Below are 15,765 nucleotides of genomic sequence, written 5' to 3'. Positions count from 1 at the left end.
AGGTCCTCTACACCAGGCGGTGTCAGAGGAAGGCCCTGAAAATTGTCAAAGACCCCAGCCACCCTAGTCATAGACTGTTCTCTCTACTACCGCATGGCAAGCGGAGTGCCAAGTTTAGGACAAAAAGGCTTCTCAACAGTTTTTACCCCCAAGCCATAAGACTCCTGAACAGGTAATCAAATGGCTAGCCGGACTATTTGCATTACACCAAATAATGCATGCAGAGCAGAATTAGGCCGATACTCGCTAATGATCAAAATAGAGAAAAGAGACGTTATATTCTACAACCACCTAAAAGGAAGCAATTCCCAAACCTTCCATAACAAAGCCATCCCTTACAGAGAAATAAACCTGGAGAAGAGGCCCCTAAGCAAACAGGTCCTGGGGCTCTTTTCACAAACACAAACACACCCCAAAGGGCCCCAGGACAGCAACACAATTACACCCAACTAAATCATGAGAAAACAAAAAGCTAATTACTCGACACATTGGAAGGAATTTACAAAAAAACGGAGCAAACTAGAATGCTATTTGGCCCTAAACAGAGAGTACACAGTGGCAGAATACCTGACCACTGTGACTGACCCAAAATGAAGGAAATCTTTGACTATTTACAGACTCAGTGAGTTTAGCCTTGCTATTGAGAAAGTCCGCAGAAGGCAGACCTGGCTCTCAAGAGAAGACAGACTATGTGCACACTGCCCACAAAATGAGTTGGAAACTGACCTGCACTTCCTAACCTCATGCCAAATATATGGCCATATTAGAGGCACATATTTCCCACAATGAATTCGAAAACAAATCAAATTTTGATAAACTCCCATATCTATTGGGTGAAATACCACAGTGTGCAATCACAGCAGCAAGATTTGTGACCTGTTGCCACAAGAAAAGGGCAACCAGTGAAGAACAAACAACATTGTAAATACAACCTATATTTATGTTTATTTATTTTCACTTTTGTACTTGAACTATTTTCACATCATTTCAACACTGTATATAGACATAATATGACATTTGAAATGTCTTTATTATTTTGGAACTTTTGTAGGTGTAATGTTTACTGTTCCTTTTTTAATGTTTATTTAACTTTTTTTTAAATGATCTATTTTACCTGCTTTGGCAATGTAAACATATGTTTCCCATGCCAATAAATCCCCTTAAATTGAAAATATTTTATTGAGAGAGAGACAACCACACACGAAAATAACACATACATTGACATGTATGGATGTAAAATTTGCAAAATAGCATAACTTGGCATCTCTCATAATTGTATTAACTTTTTTCAAAAACCCACTGGCTGTATTTGATTGAGCCTCATTTATTGAAATTGAATCAATTAATGTATTTATTATTATTGAACATATTATTCTGATCACTTTTTTCCTTGATAAATTCCGATTGGTACCGGTCGTATCTAGTTATCACAGCTACAAAGTCATAATTATGGTTTAATCCCGCCTATCTCTAAAATGTATCTTCTTGAAACTTTACCACTCTGCTAACCTTATGCCTATCTCTACCCTTGAATGAAGCCCAAAAAGCAAATGTTTGTTTTCATGAATTTGTACGATATAATAAATTTTTACTTTGTGGCTGTGGTAACTAGTGACCACGGAAGCCAGTGCCGTGACGTATTCAACGTGCGACCGCTTGCATGAAATCGACACAATCAGTCGTGATGTATTTTGCTACAGGCTTCTGGTCGTCCAGGAAAAGAGAGTAGACACGAAAATTATGTGGTCCAGGTATCGGCTCATTTGGGTAAATACATGTTGCTACATATTTCTGAATTAATTTGAGTCAGGGAAGACCATACCAAACATGCTGACGTCTGATAGTGTGTGCTACATTTTGGTTAGAGATTTTTTTTTGCTGCACGCTTTGGTCCCAAATCCTTTCCGTGTGTTGTTGCTCTGACACGACACACGAGGGCTAGCTTCAAACGTGGTTTAAATTAGCTAACTAGCATACCGGTAGTTAGGATTCACAGTAGCCAATAATCAAAACATTTGTAATTCCGTGCCAGTATGTACATTGCCAGAGAGTAGGTAACGCTACTATGAACTAGCTAGCAGAGTTATATATTAGTTAAATTAACCATCTTAAGGGCATGTTTCTCTCACCGTGTGGTGTCTATAGTACGTCTAGCCGGTCGGCTGAGAAGGTAAAGAATGGCAAAATAGAAGGCAATGGGCAGGTGTCTTGTTTTCCTTCCTCGGACCCAACTGACGGCACTCAAATGGGGAGCCATACCCTGGAGACCATGACCTATTCGAGTCATTCACACAAACGCTGGAAGCTCTCAGCCGTCCAATCAAACACAAGGCTAGAGCTATTAGTCCCTCACTCACTCAAGAGCAGGGAAAAGCACAAACTTCAATTGGAGCCTTCCATTGTCTCTGCTCCATTCCTCCCTCGTGTAGCTATTAGCAACCATGGGCTTGAACCTGACTCAGAGTGCATTGCTCCCACAGACAACGCTCAAGCAAATCTGAGATCAGATCTAAAGCAGATCTCTGTGTCTCATACCTGCTCTGACCTGCCCCTGAGTCAGTCCCCCTCCATGCACTCCCCTTGCCCTCCCTCCACAGTGCACATCAATAGACAGCCCTTGCCAGTCACACACGCCTCTTACCTCTGCTGCAGCCCTGTAGCACAGGTCCACGACCCATCCCTAACCACAACCGCAGCCCCCATTAGATCCACAAACCATAGACGACGCCGGAAAAGAGGCATAAAGAACAACAGAAAAGGAGTCTCTCCTCTCTCCATGCGACTCAAGAGGCAGTCGCGGCGCCGGTGTAACATCCAGTTCTGGTGGCAGGTGTGGAGGAAGTGGCGGCACAGGAAGTGGCGGAGAGCCAGCTGTCTCCTCTGGTTCTCCATGATCAGAGCTAAAAGACTGGCGGAAACCAGGAGGCGCCTGTCTATTTTCAACACACAGATGTCTTATACATACACTGGGGAATTGGAGGAAAGTCAGAAATGGCAGAAGGTACGCAAGGGAAAAGAAGTGGTCACTACGGCCATTGCATGTGATGGTCAAGGCCTGGACAGTGCAGAGGACAGCCAGGCAAGTTCAAATTGCATTACACCAACATAGCAGTCAATACAAAGTCCATGAGCATGTACATGTCATCCATTTATATGCTCAGGCCTATCCAAACACATTTATAAATCAATACATGAGACCCATACTGACAGCAATAAAATCCAAAATAGCTAAATACAGTTGACTTATTTAGGAAAAGGGGAGTTTGGAACAGAAGGCGTGTCCGTCTGTGGGCACATCAGTGCTGTGTAGCAACCCTGTCAAGGTGGAGGACCAGAGCACAGTCAGAGCTAGGGATGCGGCCACCGCCACTAAACAGGACACGTTGGTGACAAAGCGAGCAGTGCCGTATCCACCTCAGAGCCATCGGGCGTCCACGGACGTCAGCTGGGAAGCAACAACGACGCTCATCCATGGTAAATTTGTTTTCCTTAAACTTAAAATGTTTCCTTAAGTGCTGCCTTGAGTGTCTAATGTTCTTTCTATCTCCGTAGAGTTCCTTGACTGCTTCTATGTGAAGTACGGAAGTTTCATCCCATTGAGCAATAACGATGTACTGAGGCACCTTAACAAGAAGCTGAACACTGACCTTACTAAGGGGCAAGTACATAACAAATACAACAGAGAATACATGGTTTTGGTTCCCTCACTTCACAATGCAATATGTGTAGTATGCCCTGTTTTTCCTGATCATGTGGCCTGACTTGGGTATACTAGGCCACGGCTGCCCAACCCTCTTCCTGGAAAGCTACTGTCCTGTAGGTTTTCAGTCCAACCCTCTTCCTGGAAAGCTAATCTCCTGTAGGTTTTCAGTCCAACCCTCTTCCTAGAGATCTACTGTCGTGTAGGTTTTCAGTCCAACCCTCTTCCTGGAAAGCTACTCTCCTGTAGGTTTTCAGTCCAACCCTCTTCCTAGAGATCTACTGTCGTGTAGGTTTTCAGTCCAACCCTCTTCCTGGAAAGCTACTGTCCTGTAGGTTTTCAGTCCAACCCTCTTCCTAGTGATCTACTGTCGTGTAGGTTTTCAGTCCAACCCTCTTCCTAGAGATCTACCGTCCTCTAGGTTTTCAGTCCAACCCTCTTCCTAGAGATTCACCATCCTGTAGGTTTTCAGCCCAACTGTAATTTACCACACCTGATTCTATTTATTAGCTGTTTATTAGCTGCACACCAAGCTGAATCAAGTATTTTAGGTTAGGGTTGGACTGAAAACTTACAGGACAGTGGAACTCCTGGAAGAGGGTTGGGCAACCCTGCTCTATGCCCTAGCTGTATCTTCTATCTCTGGCCCTGGACAACTTTAGACCCAAGGTATAGCCTATCCTGTTGAGGTCACATGGTCAAGGAAAAACTCAGGGCCCTAGGAATTATGAGGCTCTCTACTAAATAACAAAACAGTGTTCTGTTCTGCCCTCTTTCATAGGAAGTATTTCATCTCTGTAGTAGTAATGAAGTACCAGGCTGTCCTAGCGCATAGAAGGATGCCCGCTTTCCGGGTGGTCTACAACAAGCACACTCTGACACTGGAAGACTTGTCTACGCTGGACGATCAGAACTGGCTCAATGACCAGGTTGATGCCTTTTACCCAAATCCACCAATTTCACCATGATATACAGTGCCTTTGGAAAGTATTCAGACCCCTTGACTTTTCAAAAAAAAAAATGATACGTTACAGCCTTATTCATAACTGGATTCAATAAAATAACAATCCTCAGGAATCTACACACAATACCCCATCTTGACAAACTGAAAAGAGGTTATTTGACATTTTAGAAAAAAACCAGAAATACTTTATTCAGACCCTTTGCTATGAGACTTGAAAATTGAGCTCAGGTGCGTATTGTTTCTATTGATCATCCTTGAGATGTTTCTACAACTTGATTGCAGTCTACCTGTGGTAAATTCAATTGATTGGACAAGATTTGGAAAGGCACACAAATGTCTATATAAGATCCCACAGTTGACAGTGCATGTCAGAGCAAAAAACAAGCCATGAGGTCGAAGGAATTGTCTGTAGAGCTCAGAGACAGGATTGTGCCACGGCACAGATCTGGGGAGGGGTACCGAAAAATGTCTGCAGCATTGAAGATCCCCAGTAACACAGTGGCCTCCATCATTCTGAAATGAAAAGTTTGGAACCATCAAGACTCTTCCTCGAGCTGGCCGCCCGGCCAAACTGAGCAATCGGAGTAATAAGGGCCTTGGTCACGTAGGTGACCAAAAACCCGATGGTCACTCTGACAGAGTTCCAGAGTTCCTCTGTGGAGTTGGGAGAACCTTGCAGAAGGACAACCATCTCTGTAGCACTCCACCAATCAGGCTTTTATGGTAGCGTGGCCAGACTGAAGCCACTCCTCAGTAAAAGGCACATGACAGCCCGCTTGGAGTGGTAGCATGGTAGCATCCACATTAATGTAGAACTGTTTAGAAGCATATTCTGTTATTTACAATAAAAGTGACTCAAATGACACTGTCATTTACCATTCATTTCTAATGGGCACAAAATAATCTGAAACACAACTGGAAAAACACACAGCAAATGCATCCAACAAATGTTTGTCACAAGCTTCTTGTAATCATTGATTGCTGGGAATATGGGACCAAATACTAAACTTTTGACTATAATAAACACAAAGGAATTTGTCCCAATACTTTCGTTCCCCTAAAATAGGGGCACTATACTAAAAGTGCTGTAATTTCTAAACAGTTGATAATTCCCTCAAATTAAAGTTCACAGTCTGCACTTCAACCTCGTAGTCATTGTATAATTAAAAATTCAAAGTGCTGGAGTACAGAGCCAAAACAACAACAACTGTGTCACTGATCCAATACTTTTGGAGCTCACTGTATGTCCATGACTGAAAACTTTCATGACGGGCTGGGAGTTTCTTCTGACCACGTGACCCAATGAAGAAAAACGGGAGTTCACGTGGTCAGGATCAGAAAAGCCTCTTGGCCCTGCGTAGTCTGGTGCCTCATCGGTCCAAAGTTAACTTGCTCAATGTGATGTGACCCTGTTTTGAAATTCTTTTGTGGTTTACTCTTGAAGGTCATGAATATGTATGGAGAATTAATCATGGAGTCTGCACAACACAAGGTAGGATTTATTTCCCGTTATATTTCCTCCATTCTATCAAGAAATATTCATAATGTATTATAATGTGTTACATTATAATAATGAGTCTGATCACAGAGGGGTAGAAATTCTACTTTAGCCTGAGTCCTGATGCAATTGGGCTTATATAACAAATGGGAGCAACTTTGATTGTCGTCCCTCTATTTGATTCATGTGGTCTTGGTTCCTGAATGAGCTTCTTCTTTTTTTACTTGTCTAGGTCCATTTCTTTAACAGCTTCTTCCACCGACAGCTCATGACCAAAGGATATGAAGGGGTGAAGAGGTGGACCAGGAAGGTAAAGGCTGAATTTCAGATTGTCTAACTTTGTTTTGATCTTTCAGAATGGATGTCACTCTAAAGCTTCTGATGATCATTGGGGATGGGGTCTGTTCTGTTTCAATTCAGGAGATTAATTGTGATGTACATCAACTTTTAATTGGTGGAAATGGAATTGATCCCGACACGGACCAGGGTCGTTCATTTTAGCTTTCCATGACTTTTTATTTTATTTTTACGTTCTGTATTCTAATGAGCACAACCGCTGTTTCACTCCGTGCGAACCGTTTCCTACCCTACTGAACACGCCCCTGGCTTCTGTTCTTCTGTGTCCTGCAGGTGGATCTCTTCTCCAAGGCGCTGCTGCTGGTACCCATCCACCTTGAGATCCACTGGTGCCTGGTGATGGCCGACACCGCCAGCAAGAGGATCCACCTCTACGACTCCCAGGGCATCGTGTTCAAGGAGGCTGCTGAGGTAACGTTGACATAACTTTTACTGATTTAACTTTTGTTTATACAGGTTATTTTCATTGAGATCAAATCTCAATCAGACTTGTGTGTGTCTGAACACATTGGTGGCAGGAAGACTCGAGCATATTTTAGTAGGATGAACATGAAAATGTTTTTATTTTATTTTTGCTATAATATGCTACTGTGGCTAAATATCTCACTTGACTGAATGGAATGCTTTCATTTCATCCATACCCTTGCCCTGCACATTGTGGAATGACTTAACCAGTAGTGAATGTGTCCATATTCAATAACAGAATATACATTCCAGTGGTGTGAATGTTTAAACAAAATTGGGATCCTTAAACTCTAAGTAAGAGCCTTAACTGAAAAACATGTTTAATTTTTTTCACCCACAAAATTTAAATCACTGCATTTTTCACAAAACACATTATTTTCTGTGTGTAGCCTAGCTGGACTCTATGGCTATAAAGACCTGGGGAAAGTTGTGTAATTTAAATAACAACCAGAGAGGAAGAGGCAAACTTTAGGCCACTTTGGTGAATTTGGGAGACAAGACATTACGAGATACAGACATATGCGCACTGGCCTCCGTCTGCCCCTTCCTCTCTCTCCCTCGCGTTGGCCTGCCTCTGCCCCTTCCTCTCTCTCCCTCGCGTTGGCCTGCCTGCCCCTTCCTCTCTCTCCCTCGCGTTGGCCTGCCTGCCCCTTCCTCTCTCTCCCTCGCGTTGGCCTGCCTGCCCCTTCCTCTCTCTCCCTCGCGTTGGCCTGCCTGCCCCTTCCTCTCTCTCCCTCGCGTTGGCCTGCCTGCCCCTTCCTCTCTCTCCCTCGCGTTGGCCTGCCTCTGCCCCTTCCTCTCTCTCCCTCGCGTTGGCCTGCCTCTGCCCCTTCCTCTCTCTCCCTCGCGTTGGCCTGCCTCTGCCCCTTCCTCTCTCTCCCTCGCGTTGGCCTGCCTGCTCCTTCCTCTCTCTCCCTCGCGTTGGCCTGCCTGCCCCTTCCTCTCTCGCCCTCGCTTTGGCCTGCCTGCCCCTTCCTCTCTCTCCCTCGCGTTGGCCTGCCTGCCCCTTCCTCTCTCTCCCTCGCGTTGGCCTGCCTGCCCCTTCCTCTCTCTCCCTCGCGTTGGCCTGCCTGCCCCTTCCTCTCTCTCCCTCGCGTTGGCCTGCCTGCCCCTTCCTCTCTCTCCCTCGCGTTGGCCTGCCTGCCCCTTCCTCTCTCTCCCTCGCGTTGGCCTGCCTGCCCCTTCCTCTCTCTCCCTCGCGTTGGCCTGCCTGCCCCTTCCTCTCTCTCCCTCGCGTTGGCCTGCCTGCCCCTTCCTCTCTCTCCCTCGCGTTGGCCTGCCTGCCCCTTCCTCTCTCTCCCTCGCGTTGGCCTGTCTGCCCCTTCCTCTCTCTCCCTCGCACTGGCCTGTCTGCCCCTTCCTCTCTCTCCCTCGCGTTGGCCTGTCTGCCCCTTCCTCTCTCTCCCTCGCGTTGGCCTGCCTGCCCCTTCCTCTCTCTCCCTCGCGTTGGCCTGCCTGCCCCTTCCTCTCTCTCCCTCGCATTGGCCTGCCTGCCCCTTCCTCTCTCTCCCTCGCGTTGGCCTGCCCCTTCCTCTCTCTCCCTCGCGTTGGCCTGCCTGCCTGCCCCCTCCTCTCTCTCCCTCGCGCTGGCCTGCCTGCCCCCTCCTCTCTCTCCCTCGCGTTGGCCTGCCTGCCCCTTCCTCTCTCGCACTGGCCTGCCTGCCCCCTCCTCTCTCGCACGGCCTGCCTGCCCCGCCCCCTCTCTCACTTGTGCTGTCTCGCCTGCTCTTTCTCTTTGCCAGTGATGCCAGTGTGTGTTCAGTCTTCGGTCTGTTGCGTGTGGAATATGCCAGCCTATTTATTGATGATGGGCCCTGCTTTACTGAAGTTGCAAGACAAATTGCGAGAGAGATAGGTCTAGTACACGGTTCTTCCTCTGTCTGCCTGGTGGCCAATCTGCCTATACTGTGCCCCTCCCCTCTGTGTTTGTGTTCTTGGCAGGACAGCAACTAATCGGTCTCCTCCGTTCCAAGTTCCAGAAATACCAATCTTAGCAGTTGATTCCTGGCGGAATCGAATCTTAACACAAAAAAATTGATTCACGTGGAATTGTATTAATTTTATTATAATTGAATGGAAAACAAATAATAAAAAAAAACATTTTGTCAAATCCCTAATATATTCATGTTTAATCATAGCTACTTGCTACGTAAGATTTCACACTGACTTTACATAAACAAATACAATTTCCAATCAGTAAAATGCTATTTCACCTGATTTAATGTAGACGAATTCAACATTTATTTTTTCTCCCCTCTTTCCATTCTATAGAATGTTTTAGGGTACATACATACTGAAGCGAAGGAGAGAAAGCAAACTGCATTTCAAAATGGCTGGAAGATGTATATCAACGAGGTATGATACATTGAGCTGTGTGTGGATCTTTGAAATTGAGTTTTAATGTTTGCCTGATCATTTTTTTTTAACACAATAGAACAAAAAGACTGGTCTTTAAGGGATTGCCTTCAGAAATCCTGCCAAAAATGCCATTTGAAATGTAGCCCATGATAATCACTGTTTTGGATGTCTAACTCCAAATTGATTTTTCGCAGAGAATACCACAACAGACAAATGAAAACGACTGTGGAGTTTTTGTGTTAGAGGTACCAGCATATATATTTTTTAAATCCTTGATTATTTGAAGTGTCTGCTTTTATCGTCATGTACCTCTGTGTCAGTGTAATCTTAATGAAGTGTTACTTCCTGTCTCACTCACCCATTCGTGTACCTTTGTCTCAGTACTGCAGGTGCCTTGCCTTGGGGAAACCGCTGCAATTCTCCCAAGGGGACATGCCGACTGTGCGAAAGAGAATCTACAGAGAGCTCTGTGAATGCAAGCTCCAGGACTGACAAAATTGACCTTTCACCTTTTCACCATCCTCACTCACCTCACATGCGTCATACTAATTAGGGCACACTGTAGAAAAATGTTTTGCAATGGTAAAAAAAAAAAGAAGTAGATATTGCCAAGAATCCTTGAGCCATAGAAAGGGGGGGGGTTTGTCTGGACCCTGTCATTGTGTTAGCTGATATATTTAATTAGTGGAGAAGCATCTCCACCCCATATTCTGACGACCTGTCGTTTCAAGCCGCATGGTAGCAGACTGACTAGCTGGCATTTATTTTAGCCAATGGCGTATCAGGGTGTAACAAAATATGTTGTGATCAGTCTGTAATGACAGCAGACTAGTTGGTCTCCTAGATTTTTATTTTATAAAGAACTGGTATGAACTTGACTCAACAAAGTCTGAGGCAACTCTATATACACGTGTCCACTGTTTTTCAATGGTTATTGCATTATTCTACATGAGCTTACAACGTTTAGACTTGTTGAAGGCGGCAGACCGAATAGCAACTTACCTTTGAATGTATTGAACATACGAAATATAGTCAATGTAGTTTTTGTTCACACTTTTGTTATAGTTTTGTGTTTTAGACGTTTCTGTATGGGTCAAATTTCAGTTTGTTGCATCGGATAAATTGCATTCATTTAAATGTAAACTGTTGTCCCTTAGATTTGCAATTTACTTTTAAGACTTAAGTTTTCCTATTATGTCATGCCTCTATCTCCCGGAGGCTCAGTTCTGTAACAGGTCAGCAGGAGGTTAACTTGGATCCGGTTTTGAGCCGTTAAAAGGTAAATCAGGGCCCATATTCATAAAGCGTGTTAAGGTAGGACTGCTTTGAGAATACAGGCCCAGAAGGATACGTCATGTTTTTTGTGTTTGTCTCCTTACTTTCAAAGACAATCTGGAATTTATTTTTATTTAACCAGGCAAGTCCGTTAAGAACAAATTCTTATTTACAATTGACGGCCTACCGGGGAACAACTGCCTTGTTCAGGGGCAGAACGACAGATTTTTACCTTGTCAGTTCGGGGATTGGATCTAGCAACCTTTCGGTTACTGGCTCTAACCACTAGGCTACCTGCCCCCTAAAAATATTGAACAAAGTTATTGTAAAGTATATGTACTTAGTAATGTTAAAGTAACATAAAATCCATTTGATTTAGAGCCACTCTGTGCATTATTTCACCTAATGTATTGTACATATTTTCACATAACAGATTTGATATGCATGTTGAGATTATGAATTATGGCTATATATACATACGTTTGGACACATGTAGTCAATACAGGATTGTTCTTTATTTTTACTACGTTCTACATTGTAGAATAATAGTGAAGACATCAAAACTATGAAATAACACATATAGAAACATGTTACCAAAAAAGTGTTAAACAAATCAAAATATATTTTATATTTTGAGATTCAAAACATTTCTGATCTGAAACATTTAAGTGTGACAAATGTGCAAAAAAAATAAATCAGGAACGGGGCAAATACTTTTTCACAGAACTGTAAGTTACATGGACTCACTGTGTGAAATTATAGGGGTTGACATGATTTTTGAATGACTAACCCTTGTGTCCCCCATACATTCATACCTACCTACCTACATGAACTCGGCAACAACAAAAAAAGGAACGTCCCTTTTTCAGGAAACTGTCTTTCAAAGATAATTAAAAAATCCTAATAACTTCTCAGATCCTTATTGTAAAGGGTTGAAACACTGTTTCCCATGCACCTGTGGAACGGTCGTTAAGACACTAACAGCTTACAGATGGTAGGCAATTAAGGTCACAGTTATGAAAACTTAGGACACTAAAGGCCTTTCTACTGACTCTGAAAAACACCAAAAGAAAGATGTCCAGGGTCCCTGCTCATCTGCGTGAACGTGCCTTAGGCATGCTGCAAGGAGACATGAGGACTGCAGATGTGGCCAGGGCAATAAATTGCAATGTAGGTACCAATACCTAAGACAGCGCTACAGAGAGACAGGACAGACAGCTGATCATCCTCGCAGTGGCAGACCACGTGTAACACCTGCACAGGATCGGTACATCCGAACATCACACCTGCGGGACAGGTACAGGATGGTAACAACAACTGCCCGAGTTACACCAGGAATGCAAAAATCCCTCCATCAGTGATCAGACTGTCCGCAATAGGCTGAGAGAAGCTGGACTGAGGGCTTGTAGGCCTGTTGTAAGGCAGGTCCTCACCAGACATCACCGGCAACAACGTCGCCTATGGGCACAAACCCACCGTCGCTGGACCAGACAGGACTGGCAAAAAGTGCTCTTCACTGACGAGTCACGGTTTTGTCTCACCAGGGATTCGCGTTTATCGTCAAAGGAATGAGCGTTACACCAAGGCCTGTACTCTGGAGGGGGATCGATTTGGAAGTGGAGGGTTGGTCATGGTCTGGGGCGGTGTGTCACAGCATCATCGGACTGGGCTTGTGGTCATTGCAGGCAATCTCAACATTATGTGTTACAGGGAAGACATCCTCCTCCCTCATGTGGTACCCTTCCTGCAGGCTCATTCTGACATGACCCTCCAGCATGACAATGCCACCAGCCATACTGCTCGTTCTGTGCGTGATTTCCTGCAACACAGGAATGTCAGTGTTCTGCCATGACCAGCAAAGAGCCCGGATCTCAATCCCATTGAGCACGTCTGGGACCTGCTGGATCGGTGGGTGATGGCTAGGGCCATTACCCCCAGAAATGTCCGGGAACTTGCAGGTGCCTTGGTGGAAGAGTGGGGTAACATCTCACAGCTAGAACTGGCAAATCTGGTGCAGTCCATGAGGAGGAGATGCACTGCAGTACTTAATGCAGCTGGTGGCCACAGAAGATGCTGACCGTTACTTTTGATTTTGACCCCCCTCCTTTGTTCAGGGACACATTATTCAATTTCTGTTATTCACATGTCTGTGGAACTTGTTCAGTTGGAACTTGTTTATGTCTCAGTTGTTGAATCTTATGTTCAACAAATATTTACACATGTTAATTAAGTTCGCTGGACGTTGCTTTTTTTGCTGAGTTTACATACATCTTTAAGGTCCCTTCATTCAAGTGTTGAATTTCAAGCACAGATTCAGCTACAAAGACCAGGGAGCTTTTTCTAAAGCCTCATAAAGAAGGGCAGTGATGGGTAACAATAACACATCAGACATTGAATATATATTTAAGCATAGTCAAGTTAAGAATCATTTTGTGGATTATGTATTAAACCACCCAGACACATAAAAGATAGTAGTCGTCCTGCTGATCTGAGCTGTAAGACAGGAAGGAAACTACTTAGGTACAGTTGACGTCGGAAGTTTACATAAACCTTTGTCAAATGCATTTAAACTCAGTTTTTCACAATTACTGACAGTCAAAATTCCCTGTTTTAGGTCAGTTAGAATCACCATTTTTTATAAGAATGAAATGTCAGAATAATAGTAGAGAGAATTTTTTATTTCAGCTTTTACTTCTTTCATCACATTCCCAGTGGGTCAGAAGTTTACATACACTCAATTAATATTTGGCAGCATTGCCTTTAAATTGTTTAACTTGTGTCAAACGTTTCAGGTTGCCTTCCACAAACTTCCCACAATAAGTTGGGTGAATTATGACCAATTCCTCCTGACAGAGCTGGTGTAACTAAGTCAGGTTTGTAGGCCTCCTTGTTCGCACACGCTTTTTCAGTTCTGCCCACAAATGTTCTATAGGATTGAGGTCAGGGCTGTGTGATGGCCACTCCAATACCTTGACTTTGTTGTCCTTAAGCCATTTTGCCACAACTTTGGAAGTATGCTTGGGGTCATTGTCCATTTGGAAGACCCATTTGCAACCAAGCTTTAACTTTAACTGATGTCTTGAGATGTTGCTTCAATATATCCACATAATTTTCCTACCTCATGATACCATCTATTTTGTGAACTGCACCAGTCCCTCCTGCAGAATGCGTCTCCTTCCTGAGCAGTATGACGGCTGGACGGTCCCATGGTGTTTATGCTTGCTTACTATTGTTTGTACAGATGAACGTGGTAACTTCAGGCGTTTGGAAATTGCTCCCAAGGATGAACCAGACTTGCGAAGGTCTACAATTTTTTTCTTGGCTGGTCTTGGCTGATTTCTTTTGATTTTCCCATGATGTCAAGCAGAGGCACTGAGTTTGAAGGTAGGCCTTGAAATACATCCACAGGTACACCTCCAATTGACTCAAATGATGTCAATTAGCCTATCAGAAGCTTCTAAAGCCATGACATAATTTTCTGGAATTTTCCAAGCTGCTTAAAGGCACAGTCAACTTAGTGTATTTAAACTTCTGACCCACTGGAATTGTGATACATTGAATTATAAGGGAAGTAATCTCTCTGTAAACAATTGTTGGAAAAATGACTTGTGTCATGCACAAAGTAGATATCCTAACCTAAGTATGTAAACATTTGACTTCAACTGTATGTCACCATGAGGCCATTGGGGATTTTAAAAACAGTTACAGAGTTCAATGGCTGTGATGGGAGAAAACTGAGGACGGATCAACAGTGTTGTAGTGACTCCACAATAATGACAGAGGGAAAAGTAAAAATATTTCACAACATGCATCTTGTATGCAACAAGGCACTAACATAAAACTGCAACAACAAAAAACCCAGCGAAGGAATTCCCTTTTTGGCCTAATTGCAAACAACGACTTATGTTTGGGGCAAATCCAACACATAACTGAGTACCTGCCTCCTTATTTGCAAGCATGGTGGTGGCTAAATCATGTTATGGGTATGCTCGACATTGGGTATGCTCGACATTGGGTATGCTCGACAAATACTGGGGTGATTTCAGGATAAAAAGAAACGCGATGGAGATAAGCACAGGCAAAATCTTAGAGGAAAATCTGCTCCAATCTGCTTTACACCAGACACTGGGAGAGAAATTTGCCTTTCAGCAGGACAATGACCTACAACACAAGGCCAAATCTACACTGGAGTTGCTTACCAAGAAAACAATGAATTTTCCTCAGTGGCCAAGTTAAAATTTTGTCTTAAATCTTCTTGAAACTCTATGGCAAGAATTGAAACTGATTGTCTAGCCATGATCGCTAACATCTTGACAGAGTTTGAAGAATTATAAAAAGAATAATGGGATAATATTGCACAATCCGAGTGTATTAAGCTCTTAGAGACTTATCCAAGAAGACTTGCAGATGTAATCACTGTCAAATGGGTTTCTAACATGTTCAGGGGACTGAATACCTATGCAACAACTATAATTTAGTTATTTAATTTCTACTAATCTTTAAAAAACAAAAATTCTTCCATTTTGACATTTGACATTCCTGGTCAATGCAGAGCATCAAGCCGTTGGGCTCTCAAGTGGAGCAGCGGTCTAAGGCACTGCATCTCAGTGCTAGAGGCATCACTACAGACCCTGGTTAGATTCCAGACTGTATCACAACTGGCCGTGATTGGGAGTCCCATAGGGCGGCGCACAATTGTTCAGTATTTTACAACTTAATATTTGATGGTTCCTCACCTTGGTGATGGTTCCTCACCAGGTGTACAGAGGTGCTCGTGCCCACAGAAGCTGCTTAGCCGAGGCAGCGAAAACAGGATTCTGCTCTTATTTTTCAAGAGATTCCGTCGTTGTTGACCAATCACAGTAGAAAACGTAGCCAACAGCAGGATACTATCAGTTTACAGGGTTATGTTTAACAATATATTTTTTTAAATATACAAATATTTGTATTATTAATTTCTGTTGCATGTTTTATGCATGCTTATGGAGTTATAACAATATTTTCTTTGCACATTGATAATGTTTGTTTATTTCATTGCCATGTTCACCAGCAGCTGTCGCATAGACTGTGGACTTTCGTCCACGTGTGTAAAGGCACTTGCCGCTTTGACTAGAGGGACAAGTGGTGTACTCTGCGATATTCTGCTGG

At 43.6% G+C, this 15,765-nt stretch overlaps 1 protein-coding gene across 3 annotated transcripts; it reads left to right on the top strand.

Annotated features, from left to right (window-relative positions):
* The first annotated feature begins 1,603 nt into the window (after nt 1-1,603).
* Nucleotides 1,604-12,855, top strand: LOC139375869 (uncharacterized). 3 transcript variants are annotated; one of them, XM_071117813.1, is made up of 11 exons: nt 1,648-1,767; nt 2,146-3,079; nt 3,252-3,474; nt 3,553-3,658; nt 4,482-4,629; nt 6,109-6,156; nt 6,395-6,472; nt 6,793-6,930; nt 9,256-9,339; nt 9,537-9,587; nt 9,724-12,855. In XM_071117813.1, the coding sequence occupies exons 2-11, from the start codon at nt 2,246-2,248 to the stop codon at nt 9,832-9,834; spliced, it is 1,821 nt and encodes a 606-aa protein (XP_070973914.1). In that variant the 5' UTR covers nt 1,648-1,767; nt 2,146-2,245; the 3' UTR covers nt 9,835-12,855. The 3 variants fall into 3 exon arrangements, with proteins under 3 accessions (XP_070973912.1, XP_070973914.1, XP_070973913.1); XM_071117811.1 differs by having other exon boundaries at nt 1,604-3,079; XM_071117812.1 differs by having other exon boundaries at nt 1,672-3,079; nt 3,553-3,662; nt 4,486-4,629.
* Nucleotides 12,856-15,765: the final 2,910 nt, after the last annotated feature.

Source organism: Oncorhynchus clarkii, chromosome 20 (assembly GCF_045791955.1).
Source record: "Oncorhynchus clarkii lewisi isolate Uvic-CL-2024 chromosome 20, UVic_Ocla_1.0, whole genome shotgun sequence".
In the NCBI taxonomy this organism is placed as follows: Eukaryota; Metazoa; Chordata; class Actinopteri; order Salmoniformes; family Salmonidae; genus Oncorhynchus; species Oncorhynchus clarkii.
Note: the sequence above shows the minus strand (reverse complement) of the source record. Positions and strands in the feature narration are given on the sequence as shown.

Bases quoted from the DNA above. Each gene is read 5' to 3' on its own strand.
- LOC139375869 (XM_071117811.1), top strand. From the start codon at position 2,117: ATGTTTCTCTCACCGTGTGGTGTCTATAGTACGTCTAGCCGGTCGGCT. The intron at 9,340-9,536 runs GTATGATACATT...GATTTTTCGCAG, and splicing joins GGAAGATGTATATCAACGAG to AGAATACCACAACAGACAAA. The intron at 9,588-9,723 runs GTACCAGCATAT...CCTTTGTCTCAG, and splicing joins GTGGAGTTTTTGTGTTAGAG to TACTGCAGGTGCCTTGCCTT.